The following is a 16,031-nucleotide window of genomic DNA, read 5'->3' on the forward strand; positions in this document are numbered from 1 at the left end:
GCGAGGGCTTCATCTCGCCTGACACTGTGTCCAGGCGCTTTCCCCACGTTCTCTCTTGATAGATGAGAAAACAGAGGCTCAAGGGTGCAGTCACCTCCCCAAGGTTCCAAAGGTAGAATGTGATGCTGGGGATTTGATCTGGGAAGTCTGGCTGCGGAAGCGCAGTAGGGGGAGAGAGGGACGGAGGGCAGATGGGAGAGATTTAATGAGAGAGAAACTAAGAGAAGAAGAAAATGAGAAAGGAGGAGAGAGAAAGAGAGCAAGAGAGAGAGGGGAAGATAGAGGGAGAGAAGAAGAAACTGACAGATAGCCAAAAAAGAAGTGGGGGGGGTGAGGCCAGGGTCTCCTCGCGGCGTCCCTCTCCCAGCCCCTGGGGCTCTCTGACCGCAGCCTGGCTGCTGAGAGCACTGAGCTGGAAGCTTGCAGCACCTGACCCCAGGAATGTGTCCCTGGGGGGGCAGGCCAGCCCAGCTGGGGATGTTTATAAGCCCCAGGGGGACCCCTGTTGGAGGCAGCAGGCAGGAGCTCAGCCCAGCGCTGGATCCAAGAGCCCAGAGGCAGCCGGGTGAGTCCCCACTCACTGCCCTCTAAGAGCCCAGCAGTCTTTGTGAGCCACTCTCCCTGTGGCTCCACGTCACTGCGATTCTCAGCCACTGGACGTTGTGTCTCCAGGCCTCCCTCTTCTACAAATGGTGTCTCTCCAATTCCTCCTCTGTTCCCCCTTGTCTCTCTCTCTCTCAGTCACTCTCTCCATGAGTCTGCCTCTCAGTCTGTCTCTCATTCTCTCTCTCAACTGCTCCATCCTCCCTCCAACCTTAAGGGTCTGGTCTCCACCCTCCTACCTCCCCCAGTTTACAGATGGAGAGACACTGTCTCCATCCCTTCCTCTCCACCTAGCTCTCTCTCTCTTTCCACTTCTCTCTCCCTCTCAATCTGTCTAGATTCTGAGTCTCTTGGTCTCAGACCCTACGATGTGTGTGCATCGGAGGGAGGTGGTATCGGTCCTTGTCTGCCCAATAATATCCCAAGGGGACAGGAAGAGAAAGAGAAAGAGAGAGATGGAGAGACCTGAGCCCCAGGGCCCCTCAGACTCACCTGAGATCGACCTTCATGCCAGGTGCTGAATGATGACCACAGCAGGAAACCCCTGGGGCTGGTTCCTGGGGCACCTTATCCTCGGGGTCACAGGTATCTGAGCGTGTGTCTGTGTGTGACAGTCTGTGTCTGAGGCAGTGTTTGTTACTGTGCAGGCATGACTTTGTCCCCCTGGACATGACTACAGCTGCACGTGTGACCACTGCTCTCTGGTTGGGCAGGTGGGATCCCTGTATCACAGGGAGTTTGCACGTGTGCCACCTGTGTGGTGTGTGTGTGTGTGGCTTTGCACACCTGTGTGTGACACAGTGTGACAGGGTGTGTGGTCATACCCGTGAGAATCGGTGTGTGATGGGGGAAGGACTCTGACAGTTTGTGCCTCTGAATATCCTATGGAGTGACAAAATGACAATGTGAGGCCGTGGACATGAGTGATGATGTTTTGAGGACATGGGAAGCCTAGAGTGCCGCTAAAAGGGAGATTGTTCTTCTGGGGGAGTCGCCCATTGCTGGGAATCTGTGCCTGCTTCCTGGGTCTCCGATCCTCGGACCCCAGGGACCCATATCACAGGACAGTGTGATGGGGTTTCTGTGTGAGCCACCTTTTCTGCTGCTGTGGGGAGGTTGAGCCAGGGAAGGCGAAACTCTGAGGGTCACAGAGGGTGGCACTGCCTACCTGAGCATCCGGCTATGTTGCCCTCGCCTCTGCCACCTTGTGTGAGGGGTCTGCTTCTGCTGGGAGACTGTGGCCCCAGTAGTGCACATGCCTGGTGTGGTGGTGCTTGAGTGTGTGTGTGCGTGTGGGTGTCCTGGAGATGGGTGCCTGTACGCTCAAAGCTGAAACTCTCCTCTTGACAAATGACCCTACCTCCTGTACCCTGATCTCAGCCTCCTGAGTTCTAACCCACCCCAAGGAACCTGACCCGCGGAATAAAAGCCCTGCACCGTGACCCTGCCCCCAGGAGGCCTGATCCCACTTCCTGAGTCCCCCTCCTCATTCTTGACTTCACCTCTAAGAGCTTGGCTGCCCTCAGGTCCCCTGACTCCATCCCTGAGACGCTGACCACAATCTCCAACAGCCCTATCCCGCCTCTTGAGTCTGTCCCTGAGCCCTGACCACGCCCCTACACCGTGATCACACCCCAGAGAGCCCTGACCTCGCCCCCAGGAGCAAGTGTCTAGCATCCTGAGCCTTTCCCCACCAGGCCTGACCACGGCCCTGCACCTAGCCCCGCCTCCGGGAGCCCCTGTTCCACTCTGAGCCCGTCCCCCCAGCCCTGACTCCGCCCTCAGGATCCCCGGCTTCGGGTGGCAGCAGCCGCATCATAAACGGCGAGGACTGCCACCCGCACTCGCAGCCCTGGCAGGCGGCGCTGTTCTTGGAAGACGAACTTTTCTGCGGGGGAGTCCTGGTGCATCCGCAATGGGTGCTGTCAGCCGCACACTGTTTCCAGGAGTGAGTGCTGGGCGGGGTGGGGACGGGGGCGGGGCCTGGGCCCTAGGAGGGACCTGGATGTACTGTTAGCCGAGATAAGGGCTTAATAGGTTCAGTCTCTGGGTGTTAAGAAGTGAAAACCCGCCGTGAAGGTAGGCTCTGCGAGGGAGGCGGAAAGGACTGTTGCTTTGGAACCGCTCAGAAAGTCCTGGTGGAAATCCCAAATCCAACGGCTGAGTTACTAGTGAATTAAGGCAAATTCCTACCTGTGAGTTAGGATTTGAATCACTGCTGAGTAGCTCTTAGTGCGTAGCAAGGAGGACAGGGGTGGGGTAAGGGGAGGGAGATAGGGTTTTGATTGAGGGCAAGAATGGAGATAATGGTGTAGTTGCCACAAAACTATTCTGTGCCCCCGTGGCCCCCAGTTCCTACACCATTGGGCTGGGTCTACACAGTCTTGTGGCCGACCAAGAACCAGGCAGCCAGATGGTAGAGGCCAAACACTCCATACAGCACCCAGAGTACAACAAACCATTTTTCGCCAATGACCTCATGCTCATCGAGTTGAAAGAATCCGTGTCCTGGTCTGACACCATCCAAAACATCAGCATCGCCTCCCAGTGCCCGACCCCTGGGGATTCTTGCCTGGTTTCTGGCTGGGGGAAGCTGATGAATGGTGAGCTCGGGAGTGTGGGTGTGTCTGCCCTCTCTGGGGTTCTCTGCCCAGCCAGAGGGGCTGACCCAATGCTCTGCATCCCAGGCAGACGGCCCAAAGTGCTCCAGTGCGTGAACATCTCTGTGGTGTCCGAGGAGATCTGCAAAGCAGTCTATGCCTCCGTGTACCACCCCAGTATGCTCTGTGCTGGTGGAGGCCAGGACCAAAAGGATTCCTGCCACGTAAGAGACGGGGCAGAGAAGAGGGGGTAACAGGGAGTGGTGGAGAAGGGACGGGACATGGGGGAGATAGTGATCAATGGGGAGAGATACTGAGAGGAAGAGAGAAATGGACACACAATTAAAGGAAGCAGAGAGAGAGAGAGAGAGAGAAAGAGACAGATGCAGGGAGGCAGAAACACACACGTACAGAAATACACCCAGATGGAAACAGATACACAGACTCATAAAGATGAACTGCAAAGTGAAATAGGAAAAAAATACATACAAAGAGATGCAGAGAGGCACAGGGACTCTTGGAGTCACTGAGACAGAGGAAGAAACTCTAGGAGTAGACAGAGAAGGAGAGGCACAGAGAAAGAACAGCAAAGAACCCTGGAGAACGGGCCAGCTGTGAGGATGCAGGGGAGCAGGATTAGGTGCGGTTGGTTGGGGCTCTGGAATGCAACATCTAAGGGACATGTGGCTATTCTTTTTTTTTTCTTTCTTTCTTTCCTGTCTTTGTCTCTCCTCGTTTGGTTCCTCTCTGAGCTCACGTTTATCTCTACCTCTCTGTGTTTTGGATTCTCATTCTCTGTCTCTCCACAACAGGGTGACTCTGGGGGTCCCCTGGTCTGCAATGGGTACCTGCAGGGCCTCGTGTCCTTTGGACAAGCCCCGTGTGGCCAACCCTCTGTGCCCGGCGTCTATACCAACCTCTGCAACTTCACGGACTGGATAGAGAAAACCATCCAGGCCAGTTAACTCCTGGGACTGGGACCCATGAAACTGAAACCCCCAAATATATGCTGCTGAAGGAATTCAGGAGTCTGGGTTCCCAGTGCCTTCCTCCCTCTGCTCCAGGAGTCTAGACCCCCAGGTCCGTCCTCTCTCAGTCCCAGGAGTCCAGGCCCCCCTAGAATCTTTTCCTGTACACAGTGCCCCCTAGTGGCACAATGTTGACCCCGCCTTCCCATTGGTAGAGAAAGTTGGTTTTTCCCCTTTTTTGTCCCTTCCCCTAAGCCCAGAAATAAAGTCTTAGAGAAGCACGGGCTCTGTTCAAACTGTCCTCCTTGCTTCCATTCCCTCCAAGGGATTCCAGCAAATAGCTTTTCCTCCTTGGGCCTCAGTTTTGCCATCTGGGAAATGGGAGCCTTAATCAGGGCCACAGGGTCCCAAAGGAAGGAGATACACCAGGGAGGTTAAGAGAAACTGATTCTGTGGGTGTTGTCCAACTTCTGAAAAGTCAAAGCAGCAAGGCTTGGTCTTTTTTTCTTTTTTTTTTAATGGAGGTACTGGGGATTGAACCCATGACCTTGTGCATGCTGGTCATGCAGTCTACTACCAAGCTACACCCAGCACCCACGCCTGATTGGAATTTATTGATAAGGGCTCTCTAAGCAGAAATTCTGGATTTCATCTTGCAGATTGAGGGGTCAGAAGGTCTCTGGTTATTTGTTTTGTTGGCTGAAATATGGATCAAAAAGTGGCCCTGCACTAGATGAAGTTGAAGTGGTAGAACCATCTTGATAAACTATGGAGGAAGAAACCCAAAGACTTCAGGAGATGGGATGTTACAACGAATATATATTTGAGACCTGCTCGCCCATGCTGGGGGGCTCCAGAGACACATTTTTCATCACAATTATGGCAAATAAATTTTCAAGGGGAGCCAGCATCCTTGGAGAGTTCTGTGATCGCTCTTCTCTGTAGGTCAGAAAGTACAGTAGGAAGAGAGGCCACTGAATGGGAAACCTAAGTGCAATGGAGATGATTGGGTCCTGTGGTGTTAGGGGGCCAAGTGGTAGCACCTAATCACCAAGACACGGTGGATGTGGTGGCTGCACTAGACATCAGAGTCAAAGCAGTAACCGGAATCATCTGATCACACGGCCACAGAGACTCAGGCATTGGCTAGTTGATCATGGCACCTGTAGCAGAGAAACAGATGGGCAAAATGAACTTCTTTGTTGACCCGTATAAGCAGAAGTATTGTAGGACACATGGACAGAAGTCTGACTTGAATCATAAAACAGAGACGCACAGCACCCTCGTCAGCTCCCAGGCTTGAGTCCATTGACAGACCTAGAACCCCTTGAATGAAGGGGAGGCTGAATCCCCATGAGGACAGACTCAACTATGCTACCAAAACAATTATATGCTGTTAATTTCTCTTCCAGCCTTCCCCTAAAGGGACCTACAGCCTTTTGCTAGGGTCACAGTTTACTGGGATAAAGGAAATAATCAGAGTTTGGAAGGATTCATGGACCCTTGATCTGAAGTGACAATAATACCAGGAGACCCCAAAGTCACTGTGGTCTGCCAGTCAGAGCAGAGGTTTACGGAGGACAGGTGATCAATGGAGTTTTGGCTCAGGTCTGTCTCACAGTGGATCCAGCATGTCTTTGAACCTAGTCTAGAATTATTTCCCCAGTTCTGAAATGCATGATTGGAATAGACAGACTCAGAAACTAGCAGAATCCCCACATTAGCTCCCTGACTTAAAGATGAGAGCTATTGCGGTATGAAAGGCCACACCTAAACCAGTGGAGCTGTCTCTACCTAGGAGAATAGTGAAACAAAAGCAATACTGCGTTCCTGGAGAGACCAGAGTTTAGTGCTGCTCTCAAGAATTTGACAGTTGTAGAGCGCATGCCTCGCATGCAGAAGGTTGTGGGTTCAATCCCCATTAATTACTTCTAATCATCATCATCATCATCATCATCATCATCATCTAATTACCTCCCCCCCAAAGAAAACAAAATGTAATTTAAAAAAAATTTTAATGTAAAAGTTGTTTAAAAAAAAGAATTTGAAAGATGTAGGGGTGGTGATTATCATCAGATATCTAGATCTACCCTGGAGAATGTGGATTTAGCCGAGCTTCCATGTCCAAATCTGTATGAGTGTGTGTGTGTGTGTGTGTGTGTCTGTCTGTCTGTCTGTCTGCCCTTAACTTAATTGACATATTTGAATACACACATAGGAACATCTGTGCTGATTCTTGAAGCTGTAACCCATGCACATGAATTTCAGCTGAAGGTGCATTTTTATACATGTACCTAAGTTCGGAAGCCCAGCTGTTCATATATGTATGTCCATGACCTTGTGTGACCACATCTGTGTCCTTGTACGACACTGAGTTTGACTAAGCCGCCCAGATTCTGAGACCAAGACTATGTGTCATACATACTGAATGGCCACATCTGTTTGATGTCTGTGACAGATCAGTGACCTTGAATGTCTGGTTCCAAATGTACACCTGTCAATCCCTATACACGTCTTCTCCAAGTCTAATCACAAGGACTTCTTTCCCTCCACTGGTACCCTCTTTCTCTCTGTCCCGGCTTCTAGGAAAAATAGGCAGCAGTTATAAAAAAAAAAAAAAAAAGAGAGAGAGAGAGAGAGAGAGAGCGAGAAGACAGACAGAGCTTAAGACAATACAGCAGGGACTTCTGGAGAAACGGGGGGTAATGTGCAAGTGAAGATTATGACCCTCGGTTTCCTCCTCTATTCCGTTCCCCACCTGCAGCGGTGGGTCATTCTAATCTCAGAACTGACCTTTTCCCTGCGTGCTCACTTCGGGGTAATGCTAGAAGCAGTGAGCCCTGCACCCTAAGAGCTTGAGCTCACGGTATGAGCTGCGCACAGCCAGGGCTGGGGGCGTGGCCTCGGCTCTGTGAGTCGGAGCAGACTGGGGCGTAGCCTCAGCTCCATGGGCGGAGCTGGACGGGGGCGTGGCTTTTGCTGATTGTTCCGTCAGCAGGTCCAGGCTGGGGCTGTAGAATTAAGAAGTTAAATTTCTACTCAGGAGGGGGCACGTGACCCAGCCATAGAGATCTGGTCATGGAGGGAATCATTTGAATCCAGACAAGAGGTCCTAAAGACTAGGGCAGAGGGTAGAGTCTCCTATGATGGAGACTCATTCAGCCCTGGGTCCGAATCCCAGCTCAGCCTCTCAGGCAGTGAGTGAGTGAGATCAGGCCAGCTGTCTTTGAGCCCTGATTCCTCATCCTCGGAGTAAAGGATGGGGATGTAATTGGAGGTGAGTTTGGGATTGATGGTGAGGCTGGGTTGGCAATGGGGATGGAGATGCGGATGCGGTTGCCAAGGAGCTGGCCTGCCCTTTAGTCTAAGATGCAAGGGATACCAGCAGGGCCTTGTGTCAATGGGAGAGCCTCGCTGTGGGAAACCCCACGAGCCAAAAATCTGCACAAACCTGAGACCTTTCACTGACTGGATCCAAAAACTCCTGCACACCAATTAAGGACAAATCCGAGGACCAAGGTGTCTCCATCCTCTTCCCTCCCTGCTGCCATCAAGATCCACCTTCTTCCTCAGTCAGAATTCCAGAGAAGTCCTTCCCTCAAAGCTTGCTCCCTCAGACCCAAGAGTCCCCGCCCCAACCCCGTCCTCCTCAGACCCAGAAGCAACGTCCGACAAACAAACGCACATTGGCGCCACCTAGCGGCAAGACTCTCCCAGGACAAGAAGAAAAGAGGTTCCCTCCTGTTCCCAGCACAGCACAAAAAATAAAGTCTCAGAGAAAAACCAGGCTGCACGTGGGGTCTTCCCCCTGCTCAGTGACACATTCTCAAGCTGGCGTCTCACACATGTTTCCTTTTCCTGGGTCTCAAGTTTCCTCATTTGTAAAACGGAGGTCTTGATAAAGGGGTTTCAGAGAAAGGTGCCAAAACAGAGATGGAGAACCTTCGCTTCTGCACTTCTTCAAGTCCTGATCTGCCTCTGCCCAACTGTGTCCTCTGTGAAAGACCCCACAATCACCCCTCCCCAGGACTCTGTTCTGGGGAAAACAGAGCTGATGATGGCCTTGGATTACTCAGCACGGATTTCAGGCACGAATGCTTCAAAACACTCCTACGAGGCAGAAGCAATTATTATTCTCATTCTACAGATGAGGAAACTGAGGCACAGAAAGGTCAAGTGACTTGCCTAAAGACACACATTATGTGTTGGAGGAAGGATTCGAACCCAGGCCACTCCTAGGCATTGGCCACTGATGTCCTAAACAGTCAGCCCCAATCATGCAGCCCCTTCCTATAGAGGCAATGGATTTTCCAAAACAGAGAGGGACCATGCTTGTAATAGGTCCCATCTTTAACTGGGTGATCTGGGATCAGTACCTCCTGCTCCCTGTGCTTCCTCATTAGTTAAACAAGTGACAACATCTCAGGGCCCTATATGGTCCTGAGACACTGAAAAACAAATTTAAATTCCCAGAGCTTTGGGTCATCTTAGTGATGATCTCCAGTCTCCAGAAAACAGAATCCAGATTTCAAGCCTCAGGATGCAGAATCAAGACTGCAAGATCCAGAATAAAGACTCTAGTCTCCCAGTCTCTAAAGTCGTACTCCAGAGCAAAATTTTAGGAATCTCAGAATCATAGAAGCCAGGCCCCTATCTCCCAGTCTAGTCTGTTAAATGCACAATGCAGATTTGAAACTCCAGACTTCACATTCTAAAGTCAATCCATAAAACCTCAGGGTCTAGACCCAGACTCTAGAATCCAGGTTCCAAAACTTAAAATCCATAATCTATCATCCATATTCCAGGCCCCAGGACTTCAAGTCCTAGATTTCAGACACCAGACTCCAGATTCTTAGTCTGGACTCTAAATTCAGAGGCCCTGAATCTAGAATCAAAGCCTAAGTCCTGTCACTCAAAGGCTAGACTCCAGGATCCAAATTCCAGACCTAAACTCCAGAAGTCAGATTCCAAAATCCACACTCTACACTTCAGATTATGTGTGCCCAATTCTAGGCCCCCAAACTCATCAGAATTGGAGATCCAGAATCAACAGTGCAGAGCCCAATATCCAGAACCAGAGATCTGGATCCAGAACTCAGAACCAGCAATCAAGATCAAGAATCCAAGATCCAGAATCCAAACTTGGGAGGTCAGACTCCAAGATCCAGAACTGGGTATCCAGATCCAGACTCCATTGTCCAGAAACCAGAATCAGAGATCCAGAATTGAAGAATCCAGGTTCAGATCCAGAATCCAAGTTTCAGAATCCTACTCCAGGCACAAGAATGATGACTCTAGAATCCAGTTTCTGTACTCCAGACCCAAAAATCTAGGTTACACGCTGCAGACTCCTGGCTCTGTATTTTGATCTCCAATTTCCTGCTCTTGCGCTACTGCCTCCTCCCCCTTAATGAACTGCCCCTGGTAGGAAAATTCCTCCTTGTAGACTCAGACAAAAGCTTCAGCCTAATAAATGCTCATTAGGCCTTGTCCCCCACCCTACTAGCTACCTAGGCGTCCCTGTAAACCCAACTCTCAGCCACCTCCCACCCCACCCTACCCCCATCACCCAAAACCCGGGTGGGGTTGGGAGCTTATAAATTCAGGCATTCAGCTGCCTGCTCCCTTTCTTCTGGCATCCAAGCTTCCCCAGATGCTGCTGGAGGATCTGGAGGGGGTGAGATATTTGAGATGGGGAGGTGCGGGGCGGCGGATAGTGGGTAGGAGTGAGGAGAGACACAGGTCTGCCCTAGTCTAGGGGAGACATGGGATGCACTGGTTCCAGGAAGCAGACATGGATCTCCCTGAGGGAGCTGACTGTCAAGGGCACCTGTGTAGGTCCACGTGGCCTTTACTGCAGCCCCAAGTTGAACTTGAACCAAGAAAATGTCTTGGGGATGCAAGAAGGAGTTGTAGTTTGGAGGTGGGGAGGGGATAGAGTGAATCAGGAGGACGTCTTCGAAAGCACTTGTACCAGAGCCAAGAATGAGGTCAGGAGTTATCATGGGTGCAGGTCAGCTCAGCACAGCCTCCCCGAGGTCACCTGTGTGCCCTGGCTGGGCAGCAGCTGAGACAGAGAGAGGACCTGACCTGATTGTATCAGGGTCTCCCAGACCAGGTTGGGGCTGGCCTCAGAGGACAAATAGGTATTTGGAAGATATGGGGAAGAAGGACTTTAACTCATTCCTAAAGCTTGCCAAGGACAGAACCCTACACTGGTCACTGACCTGGGGAGGTCAGAAAAGGCCTCAAGGAAGAAGTGGACCTTGAAGGAGGAGGAACAGCCTGAGCAAAAACGTGGAAGCATGAAACTGTGGGAAAGGAAAATAGAAGAATTGGTCATGTCTAGAAAGGGCAAGGTCATGAGAGATCCAGCCAGAGGGACTGGAAAGGGAGAAGCCACTCATGTCCTCGAAAATGAGGCTTGAGGGGGGCTGGGACTTTATCCTGGGGGTGCTGGAGATCTTCCAGGGCTGTGAGCGGGAAAGGGATCTGGTCAACTCCAGGTGTAGAAAGACCCTGTGGGGCCATGAAGTGGGGCAGGGTGGTGTAGGGGGTGGCAGGGACTGGAGTGGAGGGACGGACTTAGTGAGGAGGACCCAAGAGGCCAGATTGGAGGCTGGGATAGGGTGTGGGGAAAGAATGTGTCCTGAGTTAAAGCCTTGGGGCAAGTGGATGATGTTGGGGTCCAGCAGGCTGTGGTGGCACCTGAGAGTCTGTCCCAGTGCCTGGAGGAACAGCAGACCCTTGGGGGATGGGGAACCCAAGAGGAAGAGCAGGTTGGCGTGGGGAACAAGGATGGTGAAAACTTTAAGAGCAGGTGGGATGAGTTTGTGTCTGAAGGGATCCAGGAAGGGGCAGGAGGGTCCATCCTCAAACCAGTTCACTCTCTCCCCTCCCTAGACTTCAGCAGAGCCCTGGTCCCTCTTCACAATGTGGCTTCTCCTCACCTTCTCCTTCCTGCTGATGCCTGCAGGTGAGGTGGACCTAGGTTAGGTCCAGGTCTGTGGGAGTGTGGTGCCACCTAATCGCCCCAGCATATCTGGGCCCTGCAATCTGCCAGCCTCTCCCTCACCCAGGGACCATCTGATGATCCCTCCCTCACCCCCAACTCAGCCATCTGCTGATGTCCCTGAGTCCTTACCCTACCCCAAGAGCTGTCAGGGACCTGGGGCTGCTCTAGAGTCCCCATGACAAATGAACATGGCCCTCGGGTGACACAGACTTGAGTTCAAGTTCTGGGGCTGCCCTTTTCCTTGCTGTGTGACCTTGAGGAAATTACTTCACCTATCTGGGCTTCTCTAGAAGACAGCACCTACCTGCAACAACAATGATGAGGTTTCAATAGCACAAGAGGTAGGTACAGCTTACACTAAGCATTAAACAAATGTTGGGAGGCTCCAGAACACAGGCTCTGGGTTCGAATCCCACCTCTGCCACTTTCTAGTTACTTAGCGTCTCTGTGACTCAGACTCCTTAACTGTACCATGGAGATAAGAACAGATGCTCCCTCACAGGGTAATTGTGAGGATTAAATGTGGTCCTGGCTCCAGCTAGCGCCCTGGGAAGGTATGTCAGCACTGCTGTGCGCTTGGTATGTGCCAGGCACAGCCCTCAGGCCTGAGGGATGCTCTGCTGATCCTCTGTGGGTGGTCTCTATCAGCCTCATTTGACAGGAGAGGGGGATGTGACTCAGAGAGGGGCAGCCACTAGGTCAAGGTGACCCCAGGTGGCAGGAGAGAGCCAGACCACATTCAGCCACCACGCATGGAGAAATTAGTTGTAACCTGATGCCTCTACCCTGAAGAAGTTGAAGGTGGACTTTTATTAACCACCACCCCCACGACTCTCACTCCTGGGGGCCCCTCTGACCTCCCCCCTCCCCTCTGCTACTGCTGCCAGCCTCCCCTCGGGCTGTCTCAGTGCCCTCTCCTCCCTGCCTCCCTCCTGCCCACTGCACCCATCTCGGGCCTCCGCCCTCCTCCAGCTTGGACTGGCCAGGTGCGGCCTCGGAGCCCAGCTGTTCAGCCTGCACCCTCTGTCCTTCTCCGTAGGTCGACCCCACCCTTCCCTCGTTAAGCCCCTTGTCCACCACATCCGCGTTTGCCCTGCCTTGCCAGGGCCCTTGGCCCAGTTCCTAACCCTGGCGGGCCTTTGGGGTGGCCATGCAAATCCTGCCACAGTGTGGGTGTCTGTGTGCCCGGCTGTGACCTTGAGGGGACATATCCATATTGCCCGGTGTAGGGGGTCACGGTCCTGTGATCTTGACACATCCCTGTTGATGTCCTTGTGCATGGTGCCGTGTGGGTGGGGCGAGGGTGTGTGCAAGGCCCTGTGTGTCCACATACAGCCTACATGTATGAACCAAGTCCCCCTCCGTGAAACTCGAGGAGTGACCTTGAACACCAAATGACTGACTTGGAGGCTGATCTAGAAATGGATAACTCTATCCTGCTCTCGCTGCCCATGTCTCCAGCAATGTGTCTTTGACCTTGAATGCCACCTCTGTGTCCGATGTTTCCCTGGGTCGGATCTAGTGGCTCCACATCTGAGCTCTGGCCCTCTGGGTCGGTTCTACAACTTTGAATTCCCACAAAGTGGCTTGGGGATGAATCACAGTTTTGACCTTGGCTCTCTTTATCTGGCTTTTCCCCTAAGTCTGGCTTATTTTGGCTCAATCTATATTTACAACCTGAACATCCACACATATGTCTATGTAAATCAGTCTATGTGTCCTCTGTTTAAAATAACTAATATTTATTAAGCAATTACAATGTGCCGGGCATCACGCTTGCTTTCTCTCTCCTATTTAATTCGTACAACCATCCCATTTTACAGATGAGGAAATAGAGGCACAGAGAGGTCAGTTTGCTCAAAGTCCCACAGATAAGATGTTTGGATTCACAGACTTTTACTCTGTCACATCAGATTTAACCACTATACTACAGATTCATGTCAGTGAACAAGTCTTTGGGGGTCTGAGCGCATATCAGTGTGCCTCCCTGTGTACCCTTCTTCAGAACCCCATCTTGTTGTTCAGACTGCGTGTGCCAGAGTGTGACCTAGTACACGCAGATCTACACTGGAGGCTACAAATTTAGGTCTGAGCTTCCATGTCCAAATCTGCGTCTGTGCATTTGTGTGCCCGTGTGCGCTGTCCATATTCACACACACACGTGAACGTCTGTGCTGTGATTCCTGAAGCTGCAACCCATGTGCATGCAGGTGCATTGCAGCTTAAAGTGCTGTCTGTATCAGTTTCTAAGTCAGAAGACTGGTTGAGCCTGTATGTTCGCCCATGACCTTGTGTGGTCTCATCTATGTCCTTGTCAGACACGCTGTGTTTGGCTGAGATGTGCAGACTCTGGAGCCAAGACCGTGTGTCATACATATTGAGTGGCCACATCTTTTTGATGTCTGTGACAGCTCGGTGACCTTGAAGGGCTGGTTCCAAGTGACCACCTGTCTGGGCCTATATCCACTGCGCTTGTCTTCACTCCCCATCACAGAGGACATCTTGCCCTCTGGTCCTTTCCCTGTCCTCTCTCTCCCGGAGTCTTGTAGCAGATGGGTGGGGGCCAAGGGTAGGGAGACAGTGCTGGAGAAAACCAACAGCAGCTGTAAAAGCTAGAGAGAAGGCAGAGCTTAAAAATCAGCAGCAAGGACATCTTAAGAAGCCCGGGGAAGGCATGGGTGGAAAATACGTGGCAAGGGCAGGGTGCAAGGAAGGTGCAGAATGCAAGCAAAAGGACTCTGTCCTCAGGGGTCTTCCTCTATCCCCTCTCCCAGCGGCCCAGGACGACAGTGACAAAGTGCGGAGGAGTGAGGAGTGTGCGCCCCACTCGCAGCCATGGCAAGTGGCCCTCTTCGAGCGGGGGCGCTTTAACTGCGGTGCTTCCCTCCTCTCCCCACGCTGGGTGCTGTCTGCAGCCCACTGCCAAACCCGGTACGAAGGAGGGGCTCGGGGTACACATTGGGCATAGCGGGCAGGGCTTAAGAGATCTGAAAATCTCTGATTCTGAGGAAGAAAGAGCCGGAGCCTGGGAACTGAGTTCCAGGTGTGTGCGTAACTTTGACACCTTGGCGGCGGAGGAGGGGGACTGGAAGTATGGCGTCAGAGCCTTGGGGAAAGGGTCGTGGGATTTCCAGATTCCCAAAGTGTCAGGGGACCCCAGGTCGCCTGCTCTTTGATCTTTCTGTCTGCCCCTCATTCCACTCGTGAGTAATAACCCGTCCGCCCAGCTCCGTGAGAGTGCGCTTGGGCGAGCACAATCTACGCAAGCGCGATGGCCCAGAGCAACTGCGGACTGTTTCTCGCATCATCCCACATCCGCAATACGAAGCGCGAAGCCACCGCCATGATGTGATGTTGCTGCGTCTAACCCGGCCCGCGCGCCTCTCCGCCCAAGTGCGCCCGATCCCGCTGCCCACGCGCTGTCCCCAACCTGGCGAGGCCTGCGTGGTGTCAGGCTGGGGCCTGGTGCCTGACAAAGAGCCTGGGGCCGCAGGGAGCCCAGTGTCACAAGGTGCGTGAAAGGATGGGACTGGATGATGTCAGGCCTCAAGAACCCTATTCTCCAGGGCTCTTGGACAGAGGGGACAGGGCTTGAAAACGTATGGATTCACTTCAAGTCTCCTGTCCTCCCCAGTGAGCCTGCCAGACACCTTGCATTGTGCCAATATCAGCATTCTCTCGACCACATCTTGTAACAAGGACTACCCAGGGCACCTGATGAACACCATGGTGTGTGCCGGTGTGGAGAGTGGAGGCACCGACTCCTGCGAGGTCAGAGCTGAGAAGGAGCCGTGGAAGGAGGTGGAAGGGAGGGGGACACATTTGGGAGCTGGGATGGGGCTGGGTTTTGCTTGCTTTGGACCAGAGAAGATGCTAAGGTTTGGAGATGGAGAAAGAAAGGCAGTAAGAATGGGGGTGAGGTTGGAGTTGGGGTTCAAGAGGTTATAGTGTTGTGTTGTGTTTGGGCTGGATGACGTGGAGCTGAGAATGAGTTTGGTTTGATTTCAGATAGGAAATATGTCAGGGTTGAATTAGGGGTGGGGTAACTTTTGCTTGGAATGCAAAAGACATGCTGATGGGGCTGGATTGTGTTGGAAGTGTGGATGAGGTTAGATTCTGAATGGGAAAGACGTAGGGGTCGGGTTGGGTTGCAGTTGCAGGGGGTGGGATTGGACATGGGTTGGCTGAGTTGTAATGGACAGTGTTGGGTCGAGGTTGGGTTGGATTGGTTTGGGTTAAACTGGGTTGTGTTGAGTGGAATTGGGGTGGGTTTGCATGGGGTAGGGCTGGATTGGGTTTTGACCGAGATTCTGAATGGTGATTAGGATGGGGACAGGGCACTGGATCCAGAACATTCTCATGCAGGCTTCCCCTTCTCCCCACAGGGTGATTCTGGAGGACCCCTGGTCTGTGGAGGCGTCCTGCAGGGCATTGTGTCCTGGGGTGATGTCCCCTGTGACACTACCACCAAGCCTGGTGTCTATACCAAAGTCTGCAGCTACTTGGAGTGGATGAAGGAAACCATGTCGAGGAACTAACTATTCTGACATACTGCCTGAGTCTCAGAAGCCCACATGGCTGGCCAGCAGTCCCAACCTGACCTGGGACAGAACTGGGCCACCTGCCAATAGCCTCTCCAAGGCCCAGAGGTTAGCCAAGGACCTGCCCATCTGAGACCAGAGCTGGTGCTCAAGGTCACCTGTTTGATACCAAGATAACAGAGAGCACTGATGCAAATTTCTCTGTAGGAGTTTCTGTGACTTTCTTTCAGGATTGAAGGGAAATGGGAGCCAGAGACTGGGTGGGGAACCCAGAGCCTCTGTACACTGTCCTTTTTCACCCACT

General features: G+C 52.3%; 1 protein-coding gene across 1 annotated transcript; it reads left to right on the plus strand.

Moving 5' to 3' along the window:
• Positions 1-521: 521 nt before the first annotated feature.
• On the plus strand, positions 522-15,923 carry KLK15 (kallikrein related peptidase 15). Its single transcript, XM_010947035.3, has 13 exons — positions 522-565; positions 1,118-1,188; positions 2,371-2,551; positions 2,956-3,206; positions 3,291-3,427; positions 4,016-4,159; positions 9,185-9,320; positions 9,778-9,848; positions 11,075-11,147; positions 13,961-14,117; positions 14,414-14,697; positions 14,821-14,957; positions 15,572-15,923. Exons 2-13 carry the CDS (start codon positions 1,125-1,127, stop codon positions 15,722-15,724), a joined length of 1,788 nt encoding a protein of 595 aa, XP_010945337.3. The 5' UTR covers positions 522-565; positions 1,118-1,124; the 3' UTR covers positions 15,725-15,923.
• The last annotated feature ends 108 nt before the right edge of the window (positions 15,924-16,031 follow it).

The sequence above is a fragment of the Camelus bactrianus genome, chromosome 9, assembly GCF_048773025.1.
Source record: "Camelus bactrianus isolate YW-2024 breed Bactrian camel chromosome 9, ASM4877302v1, whole genome shotgun sequence".
NCBI classification, from domain to species: Eukaryota; Metazoa; Chordata; class Mammalia; order Artiodactyla; family Camelidae; genus Camelus; species Camelus bactrianus.

Bases quoted from the DNA above. Each gene is read 5' to 3' on its own strand.
- KLK15 (XM_010947035.3), top strand. From the start codon at position 1,125: ATGATGACCACAGCAGGAAACCCCTGGGGCTGGTTCCTGGGGCACCTT. The intron at 2,552-2,955 runs GTGAGTGCTGGG...CGTGGCCCCCAG, and splicing joins GCCGCACACTGTTTCCAGGA to TTCCTACACCATTGGGCTGG. The intron at 3,428-4,015 runs GTAAGAGACGGG...TCTCCACAACAG, and splicing joins ACCAAAAGGATTCCTGCCAC to GGTGACTCTGGGGGTCCCCT.